This window comes from Perca flavescens, chromosome 22, assembly GCF_004354835.1.
Source record: "Perca flavescens isolate YP-PL-M2 chromosome 22, PFLA_1.0, whole genome shotgun sequence".
In the NCBI taxonomy this organism is placed as follows: Eukaryota; Metazoa; Chordata; class Actinopteri; order Perciformes; family Percidae; genus Perca; species Perca flavescens.
The window spans coordinates 12264178-12289093 of NC_041352.1; the positions used below are offsets into that span (position 1 = coordinate 12264178).

A 24916-nucleotide genomic window follows, 5' to 3' on the forward strand; every position below is an offset into this window, starting at 1 on the left:
AGTAAGGGATTACAAGCCTTTTGATCAGTGTGTGGTGACTGGCTCTCAAAAGCCGATGCTACTTGTTATTGTTCATGAATTACTTAGGATGGTGCTAAGCACTGGAGATAGACAAAATATTCCTAAAAGGTGTAAAAATATATAGCTCTGCTGGCAAGAACTTATCACGGAAGGCTTATAATGGTTATACTTTTAAATCTGCATTAAAGAAGTGTTGCTCTATGGTTATTATATAGGCTACTATTAGTGGTTTGGTTATATTTGATTGTATACGCTATTCACATTACTTCCTTTATTCCTTTATGCATATAATATTTTATAGAGCTAAACCAACACCTCAACTGAACATTCACAACTAGAGTTTTTGCTGGGCTAATATAGTGGATTGCATTAGGTGTGTAATTGTGCCCAACTCTTGTTCCTTGGTTAGTACTAAATGGATGTGATGCTATTAACCATTGAGACCTCTTAACAGTGACAACCCAGCCCTTAGTTCATAATACATGTGTGATGTTTATGGGTATCATTATGTTATTTCAATTGAAAACATGCTGCTTTCTAAGGAACACCCCCGAATCACTGGCCACAAAACAAATCCGAAACAGGGGAAGCTTGTCGGCCATTTACTCACCAGCATTGTATGCTAAGCAGCCTGTTATACTCCCAACAGAGAGCCTATTAGTATTCACACACAGGCCTCTGCAGTGATCAACACATGTTCAGGCATACAGAAGAGAGAGGACTTGTATTCATATTCATAAGTTATCAGTATTCTGCTCACTGTGCTATACTGTAAGGCACTTCTTTCCATGTGTGTCTCCACCTTTTCTGCACACCCCCACGCATATGCAGATTCATACCCACTCTCGCGTAGACAGCATCCACACCGTTTTCAAGGTGTGAAGTTGATTGATACCAGATACGTTCGTCTATGTTCCTGCAAAAAAGGGCTGACCGGTGCCTCAGCAGACATGTGAAGCTCAGTCACAGTTTAGAGCAGAGCCTGTATCACATGATTGTTTTCAACACACTCAGATACAGAATACAGTGTATACACACAATGCAAGTTTTTGAAGGAGATCTGGTCATATGGTGAATATGTAGAAGACTCATAGTGCTGAGCTCTATTCCTGGCAGCACAATCAATAGGGTACACACACACACACACACACACACACACACACACACACACACACACACACACTTGTATTGGATCCATCAAAATGGAATAAAGAGGGAAAATTACATTATAACCCATGTCCAGATACTCAGAACCCCATCATCTAACATAACACGATTCACTAAATAAACACACACACACACACACACACACACACACACACACACACACTGAGCAGTACTCTAGTTAGTCATCCCTTGTTCATGTTTTGCTGCAGGGTTGTCCAAACAGCAGTTCCTTCTGGGTGTGGCTCAGCCGTGTAGCAGCAGAGCAGCCATGCATGTAACATTAAAACCTAGCTCCGTCTGCACATGGACTGTATATACAGAGGTCTGCACACACAGCCAGAGTTCTTGTGAAGGAAAAAGATATTTTGCAGCTCTGCACAAGTGTTAAAGACAGTTTGGCTGTCTTTCCAGGTTTCTGCTGGAGTGGAGCATGTCTGAGGATGTTTGTTTTATTCAGCGTTAAAGTCTTTACTGAACTGTAGGTGTTGGAGGGATTTTTTTTTTATCATTTTCTTTGCTGCCTGCAGTTTCTTCTCTCTCTTATCTTTTCTGCAGGTGTGTGTGTGTGTGTGTGTGTGTGTGTGTGTGTGTGTGTGTGTGTGTGTGTGTGTGTGTGTGTGTGTGTGTGTGTGTGTGTTGAAGTAATTTTAAAGTCAAAAGAGAGGTTGCTGCAAGTAATTCTCCAAATGATGGTAATTGTCACAGGTTTAGCTCATCTCTCTTCACTCTCTTCCCTCCTCATTTATGTGGATATTTGTGTGTGTGTGTGTGTGTGTGTATATATATATATATATATATATATATATATATATATATATATATATATATATATATATATATATATATATATATATATATATATATGTGCAATATTCTGTAGATATATATTTGAGTCTGTGCATCATAACAATTTGTAACTATTAGTGTGTTGTGTGTGTGTGTGTTCATCTTTTTGTGTGTCTTTTGGCTAATCAGTTCTGATGCTTTCTCTTTGAAAGCTGCTGTGGTCGATGCTTGAGATCGCTGGTTTATCTTTGCTCTCTCTCTCTCTCTCTTTCTCTCTCTCTCTCTCTGTCTCTCTCTCTGTCTCCCCACCTTCTCTCAATATCAGTCAAGTTCACGGCCATGGTTCCACATGAGTTAACATCACAGACAATAACAAGATGTTATTGTGTGTCTGTACAGAAACTGGACACATAGACCCAGTCCTCATCGAGCGTTACAACACCCCAGGCTTCGTCGGGTGTCTTTCGCGGGTACAGTTTAACGGAGTCGTCCCCCTCAAGTCTGCACTGAGGACCGTCGCACAGGCCCAGGCCACACCGACAGCTGGTCAGCCAGACAGACAACCTGCAGCCGCCTCGCCGGTGTCTTACCAGGGCAAACTGGTGGAGTCCAACTGTGGGTCGTCACCTCTCACCATCCCACCAATGTCTGCAGCAACAGATCCCTGGCGTCTGGACAACACAGGTGAGGATTACTCCAAAAATCCTGGAGCTGCTGCTGTCGGTCCATGAGAAGAGCACACATAATTTATGAGCAGAGGTGGAAAGTAACTAATTACATTTACTCACGTTACTGTAATTGAGTAGTTTTTTGTCAAGGTCAAGGTCAAGTTTATTTATAGTGCACATTTACAAGCAGTCACTCCTGCCCCAAAGTGCTGTACAGATACTAATACCGGTAACAGCATAAAAGCATACTAATTAGCCAAGAAGAAAAAGTAAAAACCTATTAAAAACATAGTATCACCGAAATAATAATAATAATTAAAACACATTTGTGTACTTTTACTTTTTGTAGTCGTTTTTTAAAATCTGTAATTTTACTTTTACGCATGTTACGTGTGTTTCGTTTGAAGTATTACATCTGTTACTGAGTGTGAAAAAAAGTTTTTGTTTCTTTTTTAAAGGTTTTTGCTGTTTCAAATTTTAATTTCTTTTTCTTTCTTTTTTTAAGACCTGCGATTTTTAAATTAAATAAGTATAATAAGTAAAAGAAACTACATGTATGTAACTTTTACTCTGAGTAAATTTTAAATGGGCTACTTTTTACTTTTACTTGAGTAGATTTTTAATAAATTTTACTTGTACTTAAGTAAAGGTTCATCAAAGTAATAGTACTTTTACATAAGTAGAATATTTTTGTACTTGTTCCACCTCTGACTATGAATAACAACTTCCTACAGGAAAACAGATTGTGCTATATTAATGTGTTTCTGTTGTGAATTGACTTAAGATGGCACATTAAGTGAAGTAAAAACGCACATGCACATACAAGCTCGGTAATTGATCCCTTCCCTACTTGCGTACTCTTACTCTACCTCTAGCTTGAGCATGTAAACATATCCATGTACACAGACACACACACAAGGTTGCATTCCACATCAGTGTTTAGTATTTCAGAGCGTCATTATTCTGGATGCAGCCGTATTCCTCAGGCTTGGTGCCAACTGTGCCTTTGGGAACATTGAGCTCTCTGAGATTGATCCAGTCCATTGATCTGGACTCCAGGTCCAAACTCACAGTCAGCAGCTCTCCGCCATCTTTCCATAGAAAGGATTGCAATTTTTTTTTTTGCTTTACATTTTCTCTAGATGGACCTAATCTATAATTCATCCAACCCTCCTTCAATCCGCCATGATCTTTGTCTCTCTTCTTATTGTCTGTTTTTATTCCTTTTTTTTCTTTTTCATTTCCGTCCTCCTAACTTCCATTTACTTTATTGGTCCTCACCTCGGCGCTCTGCTCTCTGCCCCTGTCTCTCATCTTTCTCATCCAGGCAGCTGACAGATATAATGAGTCTGACAGCTCTCCTCCCTTCTGTTGCTTCACCCCTTTTTCCCACCTCAGCCTCCTCTTCTCCGTCTTACTCATGCTCTTCCCTTCCCTTGAGAACTATGCAGTCAGCAGCAGAAATAGCTGACAGCTCATTGCATGGTGATGCAGTTTTGTGTGAGTCTGTGCGTTTCTGTTGTGTGCAGTAAGGCTTGATTATACATGTCTGCAGCTCATTCCATGCTTTTACGCATGTGTTTGTGGGCGTTCCTAAATAGGAATTACAGACAAAAATCTGCTGCTGTTATTAACCTCTTAACCTGTCATGGATCTTTAATGAAATACATGAAACAACAAATAGGATGCTTGGCACTGGTGTATCCATCCAGTTGACGGTCTGATATACAGCATGTATACAGTGGAACTGCGCACTGTGTCTTTTTGCTTCAGTGTTGAATAGCAGAACTTTGTAGTTATAATTCAGCACAATATACAGTACGCATTGAATTATTCCTTGTGACTTTTAGCTGCTGAAAAAAAGACCAAGGGTGTTATTTTTGTTTGAGCAGGACTGTGACATGTTGTCATTTTCCTGACCTTATAATGCACTCTCGCCATCTGTTTGGTAGTTTCATGTGCAGAAATTGGTCTAGTGAAGCCATTCAAGTTAGTTATATTGCAAGAATGAACATTAACCATCTTAGACATTCTTTTTGTCCCTTTAGGTGTGAAAGTACGGTTTAATTTTTTTTCTTCTTCTTTCTTTGCTCAGATGCAGAGTTCCCCTTCAATGAGGAGAGAGTGATTCCTGATGGAGTCAACAGAGACTCGGCCATCATTGGAGGTAAAGAATGTCAATTCTGAAAGCAGTTGCCATATCACATTTAAACCAATGTTTTTGTCCCACCAACAATCTAAACCCCAAAAATATTTAGTTTACTATCATATAACACCAAAGAAAAAGCAACCAATCCTCACATTTCAGAAGCTGGAACCAAGAAATGTTTGGGATTTTTTGGTTATATTCTTGACTCAAACGGTTTATCTGATGTATTTTCTGTCAACCTACAAATTAATTAATCAACTAATTGTTTCAGCATTGCTTTGAAAGTTGGTCAACAAAGCAAAGCACTAGCATTGAAAATACACAATAACGCCTGTTTTTGTGCACATGATGTCTGTGTCCTCTGCAGGTGTCATTGCGGTGGTGATCTTCACTATCTTATGTACTCTGGTGTTCCTGATCCGCTACATGTTCCGTCACAAAGGCACCTACCACACCAACGAGGCCAAGGGCAGCGGGGAGTCTGCCGGAGAATCGGCAGACACGGCCATCATCGGCACCGACAACCCAGAAACCATCGACGAATCAAAGAAGGAGTGGTTCATCTAACGGCCAGTGGCGGGACTTTGAGCGTGGAAGTGATGCGTCAGACCACCAGGTGCCACAGAGATGGAGGAGGTTTAATTCAATGACCAATCCCGGGAGAGATGGAAGGAAAGGCCATTCAATAGGACAATAATCTCCCAGAGTGGGCGGGATGTGGGAAGGAAAATCTTTGTTTTTTTCTTTGTTTATGTTTTTTATATATCCAGAGTATTAGAAAGAGAAGAGGGACAGTTATGCAGCGGAGCACGGCTGTAAGAGACTGTACATGTACATACTAACCGGTTTGTCCTTCTTTGTATCGTGCTTGGGAGTTTTCAGGAGTCCTTTGAATACTATATGACAAATAATTATACTTACTGGGTCGTGTGATAGCACAGATTTATTGCCAGTCTCTCTGTTGCATTTTGATTTAATTTTTTAACAAAAATCTTTTATCAAAAATGATCAAATCAACATGCCAAACCCTTCTTCTTCTTTTTTTTAATCAGACTGTAGTTGCACCAGTCTGTCAACGCTCATATCCGTCAGATGACATGCCACTTATACTGTGGTAATATAGAGTCCAATATGGATGCCAAAACTCACTTTGTAAATACAATATTTTGTGTTATTTTTTCTTTTTCTCCAAAAGATTTATTCAGAGTCCAGTACATAAACACTAATGAGAAATGTCAGATCTATATTACAACAATATCATATGTCTGTCCATTACATTATATATATATATGTATTAAATATAGAATTTTATGTTAAAATCTTATGACATTCGATTGTATGGGACATTCCTTTCTGAGGAAGAGCAGAGAGGGGTTTCTCAGAGCATGATGGGAAATCATGACACTCCATGGGTGGTTTAGCTCAGCAGCATGGCAGCTTTCTTTTCATTTGGAACGGGTGAAACCATGAGCCTTTACTCATTCAGACTTTAGCAATCTGTTTGTTTCTTTGCCAAACACTTGAGTCTTACGTCATGTACCGATTGGCTCAGATTTTTGTGTTAAATGTTTTGACTTTGAGTTGAGGAATTTTTACATCTTAAACTGATATTAGCTGTGGGTTTGCAGTGTGTACATGCATCTGTGTGTATATGTGTAGATCAGATGAATATTACTTGTTATTTTGAACAAAAGGAGTGCCAGAAAGGACAGTTAAGACGGATGAGATCGAACAACTTGTCTGACACTTAATGAGTTCTAATGATGCACTAAACACCATACACTAAGTGGTTGAAGCAACATAAAACACAAAAAAATCATTGACCCCTAATATTTGTTCAAGATCTGGGAAAGGTTAAGATGAGGATTGGCTTTTTAGTCTGTTGTGTGCCTTCAAGGTGTTGAGCCATTGCGCCTTGCCCCAGACCAATTAACACAAACTTATTATAATAACTTGCTGCTGCTGCATGAATTCTTAGTAATCACAGTTTTCAAATGTCTTTATCTTTCCTGATTTGAGTGGTGCTGCGTTCAATTGACCATGAATCTCAGTCAAAACTTGGTTTTGAATTCCGAATGCTTGGGTGAGTTTCTCTCAAATCCTAAACAAGTCTGACATTTCCAGGCATAGCTGTGTAGGTTCTTATGCAGCAGCAGAACAAAGGTACATTGGCATGTAGGAGAGCTGCACGCTATACAATACACGAGAGGTTTACGCCTACCCTCTGTGACGCACATACACACGCAAACATGCATGTTCGATAGAGCACGAGTCAAGGTTCTTCATTCATTTACAAGATTTCAGAATGAGGAGGCTGCTGCTTTGTCAACAATGAATTGAGCTTTACTCTAACAGTGCCACTGTTGTCCAACATACAAGATGTACAATGTATATTTTTTCTAATAATGTTGTTTTTCCTGTCATTGTTGCGTGTGTACCTTACTGTAGCATTTACAGAACATTGTGTTCCAGTTGAAACCAGCTGCCAACTTTGTTATTTAGTTGTGAATTTGCTTTCTGTGTGTCTGTTTAGTCAAATTGCTGTCAGGACACCCTGTTACATGAATGATTTTGTACATCTTCGTTACCTCATGGTTGAGTGCTAACTGTAGATCACTTCATCAGAGACATTAGGAAAGCTGGTGAACTCAGCCTGCCTTCTACCGCATCCGCGGCCTCAAGGAAGACTTTCTCTGTACACAAACATCACACCCATTAGGGAAACCCGGTGACTTGTCCTTTTTTTTTTTATATAATTATATTACTCAGAATATACATAAAAACGCACACATGCCCTTGATATGTGGTTTGAACGTAACGATGATAATGGATTATCAGCTCCAACAGACATAACCCATATGTTTTGCTTTCAGTTCTATTAAGTTAAATAAAGAGTGTTTGATCTTTAATATCTAATAGTCTTTTTCTATGCAATGCTTTCATGTCGACATGTAGATATTTTCAGATTAGCATTATGGATTACAGCATTATGGAGCACATGTCACATGAGGGGTAAAAGCCATTCATGGGACATCTTGGACTTTATAGGCCTACCATGAAATGATCATGACATCAGTCCTTTAAATCTGACTAGTGACCTACAGCTACATGTCACCGCTCACCATCCCACTTGCTCCATTTCACCCCTGAACAGTATACTGGCCCCTTCACTAAGTGCCATGAAATATAAAGATAATTAAGAAGCTTAGAGATGCAGTAAATAATTAATTTTGAAGGATGACTCTAATACAATTCCCATAGCTGCAAACCTGTCGCTAATGTGAAAAATATGGCACAATTGTGATTCATGTAGATCTGAATAGTGTTTTTTTTCAGTTTCTAATAAAAAAGTCTTCAGATGCTGCAGATTGAAATTAGCTAACGAGGGTGAAGTGAAAAAAAAAGAATGACACTGAGTCAGAGGGAAATTAACACCATGACGCATAATTTGTAATAGGTCACTTTATAAAGCATTTCTAGCTAAACTGCTAGAACTTAATGTCAGCCCTTGCTCCATATATCACATGCTGAGATAAATTACAATATCTATCTATCCATCTATCTATCTATCTATCTATCTATCTATCTCTTAGCCTCTTAAACCCATTGGAAGCATACATTTTTTAAATTTGTATTTTATAGACTGCTCACTTTTTCAGGCTCATACCTTTAGCTTTATTGACATGATGTTATTGTCATTGGTTTAAAAATGATAATTCCAATATAATGTAAAGGTCTGTCTGCCCCCTTGTGGTCAGATGCGAGAAAAAAAGCACTAACAGCATTCAGTGTAATTTAATGCAACTTTATTTATCCCTGTAAGGCTAATTACTTGCAGCAGATCACAGCCAGATGAGCAGATACCAACACAATAGATAAGATAAGAAAGAAATAAAAGTGTTAATCACAAAACTAAGAAACAAGCAAAGGTACGTTTTAAGAATATTGGAATTGGTATGAATAAATTAATGAGGCTGTGCAGTACAAGGCATTCAAAAGAGGGGATAAAGCACATAAAGTAACGAGTAGTTTTACAGCCAGGTAGAGCATAACGTTTTAGCAACGTCCTGAAGGCAACAATGAGAATTCAACTGCTGTGATGTTCTCTGGTAGGTTGTGCGATTTGATTTCTTTGGATTTGTCACTCACACAAATGACACTCCAATAATCTTTGAACAGAGCGTGAAACAGGCCTATCTCACCAGCTGCTGTTTTAGCCTTGCACTCATTGTCAGACTCTTGACGACGACGACGACAGTCTTCTAGTCTTCTTCCTTCCACACGTTCTTCTTCCTTGCCAAAACATATGGCCAAAACCTGGCGCCTACATTACCCACAATGCAACTCCATGTCGGAGATTCAGGTGCGTTATGTAGTAACGGCTAATGTAGCTAGCATTAACTAGAGATGAGGAGCGTAGGCCTTCTACAGATGTCTGGTAAGTTTACTCCTTTCTAACTCCACACACCCCAGATTTTTGTCATGTTCAAACTTGTGGTCTTCAGCCCTAACCGACGTGATTTTGCAAGCTCTATCAGGAGCCACACAATTAGGCTATTATTACTATTATTATTATTATTATTATTATTATTATTATTATTAATGTTGTTGTTGTTGTTGTGAGAGGGTCTACAGTCCATCTGCACAGGAAGTGTAAAGGCTTAGGCTATCATCCAGTTCTAGTATAATATCAACCCTAACTATAATCAGTCTAACTTCTGGGGATCTAGTTTGATGCCTGTTATTCATCCAATAGGGGGCAGTGAGACATATGCCTAATTTACAGTACTGATACCTGATACTGACATTCAGAAGTTCACAGCATTTTTTTTTTTAAGATAATTTTTTGGGCATTTTTAAGCCTTTATTTGGCTAGGACAGCTTAGACATGAAAGGGGAGAGAGAGGGGGAAATGATATGCAGCAAAGGGCTGCAGGTCGGAGTCAAACCTGCGACCGCTGCATCGAGAGATAAACCTCTACATATATATTCGCTGTTGTTGGTCCTAAGCTGTGGAATAGCCTCCCCGTCTCCTTGAGATCGCTGTCCTCTTTATATGAGTTTAAGCTCAAACTAAAGTTTTATCTCTTGGAGCGTGCATTGCTTTACATTTTTATTTTTTATCTATGTCTTTTTGTTGTCTGAAGGATGTTTTATTCTATTTTCTTATCTGACTCTTGTTATGTGATGCACAGTGGTCAACTTCTGTTGTGTTTACTAGTGCTATATAAATAAAATGAAATGAAATATGGGCGCCTGCTGTACCAGGTGAGCTAACCAGGGGCCCCCAGTTCACAGCATTTCTAATGCTGTTTTTCTACCATAAAGGAATCATTCTTAACACTGAAACATTTGTTTAGTTTTGACTGGCTTTGAGTTTATTTTGAACAAAAGATATAAAAAGAGCATTACAGCAGAAAATCAGCAGTTACAAAAGAAGCCCTTGTCCAAAAGGTAAACTAGCAGCTTTCACAGTTTAATGTGTTCCATCCCTTTGTTTCACCATCTGCCCTTTGTTGTTCCACTCTGAAGTTACAGTTAATGCGCGAGTTGGGGGGAATGAGGCCTGAACTACGATCAGGATTGGTCTTTGGTAGGCAGCAGGGATTATGCTTAAATTTCATTCATCTCAGGTGTAGCTTTGTGATGATGCAGACATCACAATGAGGGGGGAAAGGAAGACTCTTGTGAGATGAAAGCCTGGCACTTCACAGAGCGAGAGATGAAGGATTGAAGGAAGTAGGGGACTCTTCAGACCTCGGGACACTCAGCTGTAACAACACACATAGGGCGGCCAGTGAGAGTTCAGAAACCGTTAAAATGCATTTATATTAAAGTCTTCAGTTTTCTGTATAAATGACATACCATTTTGAGGCAGGATGGCGATGTTGTCAGCGAGGATGCCAGTCTCCAGGGAGAACTGTATGAACTTCTGCTGCAGGGCGGCACTGGCCTCAGTAGTGCGACCTGCAAACACAGAATGAGATGCTTTATCTTTCACCAAATCCTGAATCCACCAATTCAACATACAATGGCTTCCCCCCAGGAACACAGCACCGGCTGCTGTGGTGTGACTGATCCAGACTTACTGTAAAGCTTGTTGAGGACCTCAGACACTCCATCCTTTGTCTTGATAGTGTGGACCAAAGCGTACTCATTGTACAGAACGTCAACAATGCGCATGTCGTTGTCATTGTTCCAAACTGTTAAAAGCGAAAAACAGACAGGTTAGACTGTTTGATTTGATTTATTTAATTGTAAGAGAGTGCCTTACACATGATAAAAGGACATCAAATACAAAAACACAATAAAGTCCAAGACTTATTTCCATTGTGGTCCTCACCACACATCAGGACAAGACAAGATACTCAATGATATAACATAAAAACATTTTTCGTAAATAAATAAAAATAGTAACTTGCCCTTTAATCTATTCCGCAACCCTCTCTAGTAACCAGACCTTGATGCTCTTTTTAAAAGAGTTCAGGCTGAAAATGACTTTAATATGACGATCTCACTTGTTCCACTGAACTGCCCCCATATAGGCAAATGTTCCTTTCCCAGGTCAGACACAGGTCAGATATGCTGCCACGAGTATTAATATTGTGTGTGTCCTTTACCTTAGTTATAAGACACAACAAAAAAATTGGGACACTTCCAAACAATATTTTCTGAATCATGGTCAGTCTTAACATAGTAACATGAGACTCCACAGGGAGCCAGTTGAGCTCAACAAATTGTGACCTACCTATGTGAGACCTATGGCCCAAATTCAGGATGACTCTTATTAATTTATTCTGTGCTGTTTGTAGCCTCCCTTTGAGTCTATTTGTTAGGCCTTCAAACCAGGATGTACATGCAAATTCTGTAGAACCTTTGTGTCTCTCGTGTGTGAGTTAGTGTGCGCTCTACTCACCCTGGCTGTGGAAGGTGAAGCGTCCAGGAGTGTCGGTTTTCTTAGCCAGGTGAGTCATTCTCCAGCAGGTACCATCAGCACTAAAAGAAAGACAAAAGAAGTCAGTTTATTTGTCATTTTTTTTTGTCTACAGTAGAATTATCTGGATGTTTTGATTTGAATGAATAATCACATAGTAAACACTTACTTCAGGTTGGCATAAGAGAGGTCCAGGTCTCCTCCAGCAGTTGGCACTATAACGGCAGTGCCCATCTTCATCCCTGCCTTATGGTTCACAAACCACGGAGCATTAGTGGCAAAGCCAACCACGTACCACTTGCCTGCCATCTAAAAAGACAGACACAAGGGGAAATAAAGGGTGATAAATGTTTTTCTCACAGAATTAATCCAAACAAAAACACTTTAGGTCATGTAAACTGCAGCACATGTATTACACAACTCCTATCTTCCACTAAGTTAGGTTTGCTCAATTAAGTGATTGCATTAAACATGTCAACCAACCACAGATACTGATAACTCTCCCTTTCTCTTTTCCCTGTTGATTTTTGGAATATCAGCAGTCAATATGTCTTGCAGTAGTAATACTTCTGCCTCTCTCTTACCTTCTGCAGGTCGAAGTCTTGCACAGGCGGGACGTCGGCGCAGGCAGCCAGCACACACATCAGTGCGGCCAGCATCCTCAGCAGTGTGTTCCTCATGGCTTCTCCTTTGTGTTCTGGTCTGGTCAGTAGTGAGTGAAGTATCAGGAAGAGTTAAAGAAAAAGGCAAGTGGAGGCTCCTTATATCCTGCAGAGTCCTGCTCCCCATCACCTCCCCCTTCTTCTGTCTCCTCCCACCCCCTCCCACTGCTATCTTTTGCATTACAAAAGCTTTTTGGCTTTCACTCACTGGCATGCAAATCGCTGTGGTTACACAACGGGCACGTGTGGATGCAAGAGGGGGAGGTGATGGGGGAAGAATGAGGAAAGAAAGAAAAGAAAAAGGGAGAGTGGGTACATAATAGGGTTCTTTCAACACCCTTCCCTTTCTCCCTCCTCCATCACAAATGCTCAGGCATGCCTGGACTATCAAAACAGCTGTTTTGTTAGAGTGCAAATTTCTTAGCCATATGGCACCTGAAAGCTTCAAATAAACAAACCACATACACAATAAGAATTAAACTTAAGCATCCTTGAAAGAGGGCTCAAATCAACTTTATGAGCCAACACAATCCTATCTAGATATAATAATAAACTAAATGTAGTAAATATACATTATCTTGCAGCAAATTGCATTGCCAGATGTATTGAGGCTGTAATATTTAAGAAGAAACTTTTTTACTATTTCTCATAAAAAGCTCTGCCAGTGTTGCTCACAATGATTTGATTGTTCATTGCAGTTCGTTTAATAGTTTCATAAACCTTTGAAACATTAATGAATTAAGTGAGATGCCTTTTTCAGTTTTGTAACAAAGATGAAGAAATGTCGCATCTCTGCTTTATGGGGTAAATACTGGTAAGATCCCCTAAAATTTAGGGGATCTTACCAGTAAAAAAAAAACAAAACAGTGATGATTTAGGGCCTAAATCATCATATCATATTATCTACATTGTGTAATATGTAATGTGCTGATCAGCTGTAAATTCTATGCAAAAATGTGGTGATGGCCTTATCAGAGTTCCATAAGAGATGAGACAGGCACCGGCTTGCAATTGGCTGGTTATGTAACACAGACATGCAGACACAGAGGTGCCGGCAGGAGCTCGGGGCAGTGTTAAACATGTTTGGTAACCTAGTTTTGTAACCAAACTCTTTCAACCCTTTTTGGGCTCCACATCTGGGCTACATTAACTCACACCCCCCACTCTTTTGTGTCCTCAGCCCCCCTCCCCCTCCATACATACAGACACACACTTGGAAAGTTAATTCTCAGTATAAAACAATGGCATGAAATTAACATGATAATAACTTGTGCATGACAATGGTGTCTCGGGCACAGAATCAGCTGGTGGCAGATAAGGCCCAGTGTGGAATTGTTTTCCGACTGAAAACATTTGACAAAAACTTGATCGTGCTCCATTTTGTTTTATTTAGCTCTAACTGGCAAAATTGAAACTTGACAGTTTTACAATTTTAAGAACTTGGTGCAGTCTTTCAACAACCTAAATTATGCAATATTCAGTTATTCGTGTGAGAACTGCCGAACACTGCAAGGCTGGATCTGTCCGTTGCACAGCTCTCTCCTCTCTCTCCTCAGCATGTGGGGACACAGTCTGTATAACAAAACATGAGAGATTAAATTACATAGAAGCTGTGCTACTGTTTTAATCGGGGAGTGGAGTTTGGATAACATGTTGTTGACAAAGTTTTAATAACTGAACCTAAACACGTGCACAATTAGGTCATTTATTTCCTTAAAGCTCTTCTTAACCAGCAGCTTATTGAAATTATTTTGTCACATCTGCAACATTTTGACATTTTGTTGAGGTATTAGGAATTATACCATTGCATGGCAGGAAAGGGGATCCATGTTGGCTGTGTTTACAAAAATGCAAGTTCTAGCAGGGATTTTCCATTAATTCTTTACCCCAAATCACACTCTTATAAACTGGCAGTAAATGCACTGGTTATACATTTGAATGACACATGTTTACATTTAAAATTGTAAGAAAATATCTACCTCCGAATAGCTTGTACAACATCAATAATAAAGCAAGTCAATTCACAATATACCTCATCAACAGCAGCACAATTTTATCAGTGCCATTAACGGATCAGATTCAAATCACTTAATTCAGATACAATTACTGTACTGTAATCTCTCTCGTTGACATTGCTTCAGAAACATGTCTACAGCTTAGACACATAATAATTACAGAGCAATACACACATATCACAAAGGAGCAGAGCAAGAAAATGCATATTTTGTCATACGGCACACAGCAGAACTGCAGCTGTGAAGGTGAAAGGATGATTTATATGTAATGCACTGAGCCCGTGAACCATCAGTTACACTGAATAGGATGAAATAAGTCTGGAGCACTTCAGAGCATGGACACCATTCTGAATGTACTGCAGTGTGCAATGACCTGTAAAAATACTCCATATACTGTACCTTAAAGGAGAATTCCGGCCAATTTTTACGTTAATCTTGATCGCTATAGCTACGCGAGTACTTTCGATAGAAAAAACCCCGACCCAAATCAGTGCAGGTAACACGGAGAAGCTGCAGCTACGTACTACAAGCGTCCCCTGAGCTAAAACGGCAGTGCTCGGGGCAAGTTTTAGAGTGCCTTTGTGCCTCTTAACAGACACAATATGCAATTAATATGTCTGTGCCACATGAACAGGGCCCTTACGTGTCAACAAGATGCGTTTTCAACTCAGACATTGTTTAAATTCACCTACCCTGGTCCCTGTCTCGATCCTGCCAGTAGCTAGCTTGCCCTGCTAGCTGATAGCCGTTAGCTGCTAGCTGATAGCCGTTAGGTGAGTGTATTCAGACAGGCTTCTGTGATAATCATCCCAATAACAATCCACGGAGCGGTGGTGGTGTGGCTATGTCCTCCAGATGACAGGTCATGTCACGTCTTGAAGTGTATTCCCCCAAAAAAAAAACAATAGTGCTGTAGTAGCTATTAGCTGCTAGCTGCCCTCCGGTGAGTGTGTACAGCCAGATAGCTGTTAGCTGTTAGCTGCTAGCTGCCGTCCGGTGAGTGTATTCAGCCAGGCATCTGTGATAATCATCCCAATAAAAATCCACGGAGCGCCCGGTGGTGTGGCTATGTCCCCCAGTTACTGAAGGCTACCTTTAGCTTGTGCTTGGAGCAGCAAGTTCATCTGCCTGTTTCCCCTCTGTCTGTCAGTCTCGTTCTTTCCAACTCTTGAGGCTAGTTCTTCGTCTGTATACTCTGGTTCAAATAAATAAGGATGACCATCAAACGCAAAAGGCTCTTCCGTGTGTTGCATATCTGCTATATTCTTCATACTCCAAGCTTCTTCCGTTATAAACAACTCCGCTTTTCACTCTTCACACACACTACGCTCCAATCTGCAAATTACTGTTTACCTTTTTCTGCTACAACTGAATTCCCAGGAGACCCGCGATGCAACAGCTAGGCTTCAGTAACGCTATTACTGTGCAAGCCACAGACATCGTTTATCCCGTTTCCATGTAGTTACATAGTCACTGATATGGTCATAACCACTACAGTGCTCAATTACCTATTTTGAGGGGGAAATAATCTAAACCTTTCGCTGCAAAGGCATGATCTGTCCTATGCAGGATATCCACCAACCCACCGGGCGCTCCGTGGATTTTTATTGGGATGATTAGCACAGATGCCTGGCTGAATACACTCTCCGGACGGCAGCTAGCAGCTAACGGCTAACAGCTATCTGGCTGTACACACTCACCGGAGGGCAGCTAGCAGCTAACAGCTACTACCGCACTATTGTTTTTTTTAGGGGGGAATACACTTCATGACATGACCTGTCCTCTGGAGGACATAGCCACACCACCACCGCTCCGTGGATTGTTTTTGGGATGATTATCACAGAAGCCTGTCTGAATACACTCACCAAACGGCAGCTAGCAGCTAACGGCTATCAGCTAGCAGGGCAAGCTAGCTACTGGCAGGATCGAGACAGGGACCAGGGTAGGTGAATTTAAACAATGTCTGAGTTGAAAACGCATCTTGTTGACACGTAAGGGCCCTGTTCTTGTGGCACAGACATATTAATTGCATTTTGTGTCTGTTAAGAGGCACAAAGGCACTCTAAAACTTGCCCCGAGCACTGCCGTTTTAGCTCAGGGGACGCTTGTAGTACGTAGCTGCAGCTTCTCAGTGTTACCTGCACTGATTCGGGTCAGGGTTTTTTCTATCGAAAGTACTCGCGTAGCTATAGCGATCAAGATTAACGTAAAAATTGGCCGGAATTCTCCTTTAAGCCTGCGAGTTACACTGACAGCTAAAGAACTGACAATCATTTGATGTTTCCAAAAATCCTTTCTTGTTTGAAAGTGGCATTTCAAATGTGTCGGCAGGTCATTGTGACTAAATAAAAAGCTGTATTTGCAAAATCTGTCAGTAGAATTCTGGCTCTCTTATGTTGACACATTTAACTTACTGATTACATGGTCCTTGTCCACATTACCACAGTGACCTAGAAAGAAAAAGTACAAATAGTTATTTAAAAGCAGGTGTCTGACTATATCTTACGTCATTAATGCAATATGTTTAAAAAATACTGTAGATCGGTTCAAGCCCGATTATGAGCTCTTGTTGCTTATTATGCCACCTTACATTTCTCATTGCAGTTGCAAACATAGTTTATTTCATTTTATTTTACTACGTACTGTAGTTGGGGAAGGGGAAGAGGTAGGCCAGTCCCAAACCCTGTTTTTCAGCAAGCTGCTCAAACTTGGTCAACATCGGCTCTGACAGATTGTCTACGGACCTGACTGCATGTGAGCACAAAAACAAACATGACATTACAAATGCACTTTAAAAAACAAACAACAAAAAAAAACATACAGTCCAGTCTTAATTTACCAGAGTAAAATAAGATCAGAACTACGACCTGGCTTTTAGATCTGAAATACCAAACCAAGGCGTCATGGCTGAAGAACCCACCATAGAGTTTCATGGTGATCTTGCCCATTTTCTGGTAGTACATGATAGCATAGGAGTTGTAGTCCGTCTCCCCGATTGCTATCTCAGTGTTCAGCTCAGGTCGAGTTCCTGGTGGAAACAACAGAGAGCATGGTAGGATGAAGGGATGCTGCAATACAATATAGTTTATATCAATTATGATTAGTAAAGAAGGAGCTGACCTTTAAGTGTTAGCTTGCCAGAGGTCGGTGTTAGATCGTAGACCTGTAATATCTCCCAACAATGGTGATTACTGGTGAGAGAAGAGTTTGTTTGGTGAGACGTTTGATGAAACATTCGGTAAAAACGGGAATCATGGTTAACCACCATTTCTTTAAAACCTTTAAAAACCCTCACAGACTTTCATATTATATACTGTATATTTTATATACGTTGTTTGATAATGTGACCACAGGTCTCAGATTGAACTACCTATCTAACGTTACATGAGAAAAGTACACAAACAAAAACTGTTTTCCTCTGCATGGGCCAAAAAGGATTTATAAAGCTCAAATCAAGCCCTACAAAAACTAGACACACTTGTTCCATTTCATTGTGTATTGTACTCTCTGTCTTTCTGCAAACGCCTGGTCAGGATGACCTAAAAGTTATTTTTTTTTTTTTTAAGGGATCAGGCAAAGCTGATGGATTTGACTGTTTTGCCTCCTTCCTGTTTTTCAGGAAACACATATAATCAAACACATGTGGTTGAGACATGAAGTAAGTGCAGAATGAGAAAGGAGAACGATTTGTTGTATTTTTGCCCCCTCTGCCGATCAGTCAAGTTACTGAGAAGTAACAGTGATGTAGATCAGATGTGCTTATATAGGTGGTGCTACTTACTGTCGTGTTTTAGTGCTGACATACAGTGTTTGGTCAGAGGCAGAGGAAAGTGTGAGGTTCATGAGTGTAGGCTCCACCTTGGTTCCATGAGTCATCAGGTAAGAGCATTGGGAGGCAGTGTTTATCAGGTACCATATCCCTGTCATCTGCAACACATACAAGCAATACCAGGCAACAGAGACACAGGAAAAATAAGCAAGTTTTTCTATTTTTTTTTTTACAATATCTCCTAAGCCTACCATCTGCTGGTAAAAAGTTGTTTTTTACATTTCTTGTTATCAAATGATCATGTAAATTTGTTTTGCCCTATTTTCACCAGGGTCAGATGAACTCAAATTAAATATTAAGGGTAACATACATTTTCTCTGTTGTATTAAAGGTACAATATGTAACATTTCTGCTTTAAAATGTCTAAAAACGACCATTCCTATGTTATATATTTTTATGAGTTGTGTTCTTACACTATCCCAAATGTTTCCACCAAATGTCAAACCCAGAGAAATCTATTATTTTATTTTCAGACACGGCACGTTTCCTTTAGTCGCCCGTCAGTGGCGTCATATAACCTTTCACCCTCCAGTTACTCTAACTTCCGTCAGAACACTGGCACCAAGATGATACGTTCAGGAGTAATTGTAAATCATACAATGTCACAGAAAAAAAAATACTTGTAACCGTAATACTGCTTTTTTTTTTTTTTTTTGCCATACAGCATCATTTTGTGATTAATTACATCCCACTTTTTATCACAGTAATACAACAGATACCTTATCTATTTTTTAAGTTCAATATCGATACCAGCTTAACATTACTACAATGTGCTAACGTTGATGCTAAAGCTTTGTGAGTAACTATTAGAAATTCTTTGGTAACATTATGAGGTTACAACATCGTTCAACACGCTAATAGTTATTTTTAGTATGACTGTTTCGACCACAGCTAACAGGACTGAGCTAACCCACGAATAACTTCACTAGTAACGTTAACTGTATAGATAGACGATTAATCTAATGCTAATTTAGCCAGCTAGCACACTGGCTGCCTCACTCCCCCGGCGCAGAGAGACTCAGTCGGGATGACAGCTGACAACAGCCCCGGGACATATAGCTAGCTAGTTACCGTTAGCCCCCAGTCAGCTATCAGCCAGCTACTTTCATTACAGCAACCCCCACCGGCCAGAACTTATCTCCAGTGCCTGGTGCTTACGACGCTAACGGCAGTTGAATTAAACATCGGGAAAAAGACCATAACAGACCCAGCACCGAGTCACAACAGCGGCCATCCATAGCGGTAGCTACATCTCCGTAGCGCCGAAAATCTCCTCCCTGCCTCCCCTTCGCGTTTAGCTGTCTTTACGCCGTTAGCTAAATTAACCCGACAAAAGGTGGGTTAAGCACCAAAACGAAAAGTTAAGATTACTGAAAAGTGAAGGGGAGATCATTCCGGGCAGCTGGGAGATGTTCTGCTGCTGCACAACAGGCATCGAACGTCCTGGCTCGCTATCGCGGAGATTTCCCCGAGAATCCCCACCCACACCCGTCTCTCAGCCTCGTTTAGTAGCTAGCTAGCGTTACAACAAACCCCGTCCGCCCCGCTGTTGAAACCATCCCAAAGGTGACATTGATATGTGAAATATTTTGTGTTTTAGCTGCTGGCTACTGTTAGCTTGTTGGCTCACTAGCTAAATGGTCAGCTACAAATAAAAATCTAATCAAGAAAAACGTAATTATGTTTGGGAAACTGCAGCTATTGTCTTACAATAACATGAATAAACGTTACTAAACGTAAACCGTGAACTGATGCATTCTAACCGGCAGCGAAGGTGCTTAACACTAAAAACTCCCATAATTCCACGCAATTTCCCAACTTCATCAAAAGTCCAGTTTTACCGTCCATTGTTTTGGTTGAGAGACCCCTAGCGGCAGAAAGTTACATATTGTACGTTTAATGGAAATTACACATCTGCTCTGAATCAAATGTCCTGTTTTATTATGTTTTGTTATGCTTAAATTCTACTTCACTGAAAATCCCCCTTATTGCTTAAAACACCATATTGACACAATTACACAAGCATGTCCACATTGCCAGCCCCCACACTAATCCATAAACAGGCAGACCTTCATGTTTGAGGCTCTGGAAAAAAACACATTTTTTTCTTTTTAGCATGGGTACTTAGATGGAAGTTTGAGGTTGTGGTCAATCTCCAGAAGTAGCATTTACATCTCATCTGTTTTAATATAATTTTACATTTAACAATATAAGATTTGGACAAAAACCTGCTGCAGTCAATAGGTGGCAAGTGTTCAAAATGGTCCTTGCGTCACAATGTTTGGTTCCCAGATGTTCTCCTCAAAGCAATAATGGCTCTTTTGGTTATTTTGTTGTGGTAATTAGTCATGATTTCCACTGATTAGTTTTTCAATCCTATTCATTTGTGTTATTGAGACATTATGGTACAAACAAGTGAGACACAGACACACTGTGTGCAAGGTCAGGTAACGGCACGGTGAACTTTTGACTATTTTGCTCTCAGACTGCAGCTGCTATAATTGCCTGGAAACAGTGCTTTTTCTATTTATTTATCAAAATGAGCAGTGATGGAGGAAATATTAGATACAAAGTACCATTAGATAAAATTACTTAAAGTGGCTATATGTAACTTTCAGTCTGGGTTGATTCTAGCGCCTGCTTTGGACAAAGGCAGTAGTGTTTTTACCCCACCTGCTACGGTGCTTTATTGCCCACTGTATATTACGGAGTTAGCATTATGGGGAGGTCTATGTAGTGGCGATGAATGTTTTACTTAAGTAACAGATGCATTGTTGCATTTCAAGTGTTGCATACGTTAACTTAGCTAGATATTTGGCAGCTCCTATGTTTACTTTTGTCTGACTCCTTGCTCGGTCAGTCTGCCGTTTCCTCTTTCTCTGTTACTCCGACAATGCTTTCCTAGCTTTCTGCTTCTTTTTTGCCGTCTCAGCCATGACGATAGTGTGAAAAACTCCATCGCTATCTTGTTAGCCGGTTCCTGAATGGGCGTACGTGTGCAGTGCCGTGAAGCAATTTGTTACATCGTGAGACCTGATATCACGTGATACTTTCTGACACCTTCAGCAAGGGTGGTTTTTCCGCTCACAGGTGCTAGGGGGAAGCAAGACAACCACTATTCAACCCGAAAAAAGTCATATAACCATTCCAATGACTCCGAAGCTGTTCAGTTAAGGTAAATTAAGCTAAACAAATTGCATAGTTTCCCTTTTAATATAGCGCATTTCATGAAACCCACGGACACTTTACACAAGTAACATTACAGGGGGACAAGAGAAAAGAAAATAGTAAGCCAACATAAACCCAGAGTAAAAGGAAAACATCCGGCTAAATGGAAGCGGGGCGTAATTTAATGTTGGCTACTGACGTACAACCACATTGCGCATTGTAAAGTTATTTTATGAATAAAATTGACATATTACATACCCGAGGGACAATTTGGGACAATCTTTGAATCATTTACAATCCCGTAATTGTCTAAATCTGTTGAAAGCCCGACCGAGTGTGACTCTTTCACTTTCCTTTTCCCTATTATCTGTTAGTTGTTCTTTGTTTAATTTCCTTGTTTTTTTATGATGGTCCTGCCCCAGTATCAGCCATAACTAAAACAGATAACTTCTAAAATAACATCATAAATAATTAGGTCTATATAAAGACATCTCCTGCTTCCTTTTACCTGGCTCCGCTGGCATACGCTAACGCTGGCTATTCAGGTGTTAAAAAGAAATCTGTGACCCATCAGAATGTGTTACTGTAGCACCGTCTACCCGCCGCAAATTATTCTGTGACTTTGCAGGGAAAATCCTTTGACATATATAAAATGGACCAACAGAGCCCGTTGCTCTGGACGGAGACCAGTGAAGGCTATTGGAAGCACTTTTCTGGTGATCTCTTGCTTTACTGCGCAGCCTCCAACTGACAGAGACAGCGTAAATGTGACGTGAGCAACGTGTCTGAAAGTTCTAAGTCTTCTGGTAGCTGTGCCAAGAGAAATGTCAATCATTCCCAATCTTACAGAGACGGAGAGTGTAGGTATATGTAAGGAGATAACATTAATTAAATAATTATTGATCTCTAACATGCTAGTTAACATTAGTAATTAAACCTAAGCAGCTAACGTAAGTCGAAACTGCCTGCGAGCTTCTCCTGTACTATACGGTAATTCCTCTACTATGCAACAGTAAGTCACTTGGTTATGACACAATTGTTAGCCTATTTTTACAAAACCGTCTGCTATTGAGCCATAATGTGAGGTACAAGGTAATGGAGCCTTTTATACATTGTTGTGTTTCTTTATAAATAAACAATGGACAAATAGTCTTTATAAATGCTTCAGATGTAAAGTTATTCGCTGTCTAAGTGGCGCCAAAATGTATGCTAGTCAGTGGAATGCTAACGGGAGGTGATCTCTTTGTAGCGTCAAAATGGCGCCATAGGAGGTTTGAGTTCTGAAGCGAAGCTTACCCCCTTGGGAAAATCGGACCCGGGTAGAGGCCTTTCTAAAAACTATATAAAAATGGCGTTCTTTTCACTGTTAGTCTTGTTTGCTGTTACAGGTCATTTAAGACCATTGTATGAAAATGTCAGAGTTTTAGAAACATTAACAAGTTACATATAGTCACTTTAAAGTATCAAAAGTAAAAGTATTTGTTCTACAGGAAAATGGCCCTTGACTGACATATTACTCTACAGAATACTACATAAAAAGTAATGTAAGAGATCAGGAGCCAAAAAGCTTGGAAACCACTGGTTTAATCTTAAACAATATATTGTATTTGATAAGCCTATCATGTGTTTTATATAAAATGTTAGTCTGAGAAGTAACTAAAGTTATCTAATAAATGGAGTGGAGTAAAGTACAATATTTCCCTCTGAATTATAGTAGAGTAGATGTATAAAGTAGCAGCAAATGGAAAATACTCAAGTAAAGTACAAGTACCTCAAAATGGTACCGTATTTGAGTAAATGTTGGTTACTTTCCACCACTGAAAATAACAAATTCTCTCTATTCATTGCAGCCTGCTCATGAATCCTTTTCCAGCCTTGTCACAGTTCAACTTTAAATGGATGTTAATAATGGTCACTTTATGCCCAAACTGTATGCCGTCTGGACTCTCTACCCATCTAGTTCTGTAGCTTAATTTAGAGGCTCCAATCACAAACATGGGATAACAACAAAACTCTTTAACTTAGAAATTATTTCAAAAAACATCACTTAATGCACAAACATAGCACATTTAGTAGTGTATATACCGTATTGTTTTTACCTGTTGTATGTCTATGTTCTGTGCAGCTGGGGTCAAGTCAATAGGGTCGACCTTTGGCTTCTTGGGAGGTCGTTTTTGGGGTCTCGGTCGACTCTTGGCACCCCCTACAGCCTCAGTGGAACCCCACAGACACACACACATCAACACCGCCACTGCCAACATGCAACGCCATACTCCAGCCATCCTACCACTTGCAATAATACACACAAGAATCAGTCCTCCTCTTTTATAGGTTTGCTGAAGTTCCTGTATTCAGTTTTTTCCCCCTTCCTTTAGTATTGGATTTTCTGTCCCCTCTGTCTGCTGTCTACTCTTCCCAATCTGTTTTACTCAAACACAGAAAAAAATGCATAAACAGACAGAGAGCATGGGGCAAACAATGTTTAACGGAATGGCTTTTTAGTTAAATATTAACTTGGTTTACTGGCAGAGATGAGGCCATACTGCAGTGGGGGTATCGGAAGGGGGCAGCAATACATTCTCATTAAATACTGACTTTAAAATCTTAATAAACTGTGCTGTCAGGAAGGCATAAACATAGATTCACACAAAATTTAAACATGTAAATATCTGTCAAAGTATACACTCTTATATACTGTCATGCTCACCTACCTCAGATATATAAGCAACCTGTTATATTAAAAATTCTTAATTTTTACAAGCACCATTTGCACTTTTGCATTGCTCTATTGTATTCCTATCTACAATCCCCATATAGCTGTTTGTTTACATGTGTGTATGTATATGTGTATGCACGTATGCATAAGTACACTTTTTTTATGCATACTTAAATCTCTACATAGTAGTCAAATGTTTGTTTACTTTGTTGTCCTTGTTTTTAGCCCTATTTCTATTTCTGCGTATGTACTTTAAGAGCAACAAAAGCCCAGGGTCATATTCCCTGTATGTGTTCAAACTTGATTGGCCATTAAAGCTGATCCTGATTCAGATACAGTAACAAACCAAATGTGCATTTATTGAAAAATGATCATTTAACTTTGCATGTTTCCTAACACAGACAAAACATTTTCATTTGTAAATAGACTGAAAAACACACGAAGCAGCAATGTTGTAACTTTGTATGTTTTTGCAATCTCTACAGAAAAATAAGTCTTTTTAATTCAGGACCAGTGTATTTTGACATTTTTCAGACATGAAGACATTCAGTTTGAAAACAAAATTATCAACTCAACAAAAATTTGTGAATATTAAAACACAATTAATACAGTGACCTGTTTTGGGGAAGTATGTTTTTCATTGAAGGTGCTGGGGTCTCATTTATAAACGTGGTGTACGCACAAAACGGGGCTGAAAATGTGCGTACGCCACGCAAAGGTTGAGATTTATAAAAAACATACTTGACGCGAGAAGAAATTTCTTCTTAATATTTAATCGCCGCTGTCTCACCGTCACATTGT

At 39.8% G+C, this 24916-nt stretch overlaps 3 protein-coding genes across 3 annotated transcripts in view; 1 reads left to right on the plus strand and 2 right to left on the minus strand.

The window, feature by feature from the left end:
* LOC114549366 (contactin-associated protein-like 2) overlaps positions 1 to 7580 on the plus strand; it is a 33088-nt gene extending 25508 nt beyond the window's left edge. Inside the window, exons 5-7 of the mRNA XM_028569633.1 lie at positions 2374 to 2658; positions 4738 to 4809; positions 5159 to 7580. Coding sequence (XP_028425434.1) covers positions 2374 to 2658; positions 4738 to 4809; positions 5159 to 5358 — 557 coding nt within the window. The 3' untranslated portion in view covers positions 5359 to 7580. The remainder of the gene's footprint in view (positions 1 to 2373; positions 2659 to 4737; positions 4810 to 5158) is intronic.
* A 2568-nt stretch (positions 7581 to 10148) lies between these two features.
* On the minus strand, positions 10149 to 12470 carry LOC114549326 (lipocalin). Its single transcript, XM_028569585.1, has 6 exons — positions 12310 to 12470; positions 11895 to 12034; positions 11708 to 11787; positions 10881 to 10994; positions 10657 to 10758; positions 10149 to 10562 (listed from the first exon to the last, which is right to left on the minus strand). The coding sequence occupies exons 1-6, from the start codon at positions 12403 to 12405 to the stop codon at positions 10543 to 10545; spliced, it is 552 nt and encodes a 183-aa protein (XP_028425386.1). The 5' UTR covers positions 12406 to 12470; the 3' UTR covers positions 10149 to 10542.
* A 1285-nt stretch (positions 12471 to 13755) lies between these two features.
* c8g (complement component 8, gamma polypeptide) lies at positions 13756 to 23696 on the minus strand. The gene is made up of 7 exons (XM_028569710.1): positions 23499 to 23696; positions 18184 to 18329; positions 17523 to 17593; positions 17323 to 17430; positions 17046 to 17150; positions 16817 to 16852; positions 13756 to 13959 (listed from the first exon to the last, which is right to left on the minus strand). The coding sequence occupies exons 1-7, from the start codon at positions 23679 to 23681 to the stop codon at positions 13940 to 13942; spliced, it is 669 nt and encodes a 222-aa protein (XP_028425511.1). The 5' UTR covers positions 23682 to 23696; the 3' UTR covers positions 13756 to 13939.
* Positions 23697 to 24916: the final 1220 nt, after the last annotated feature.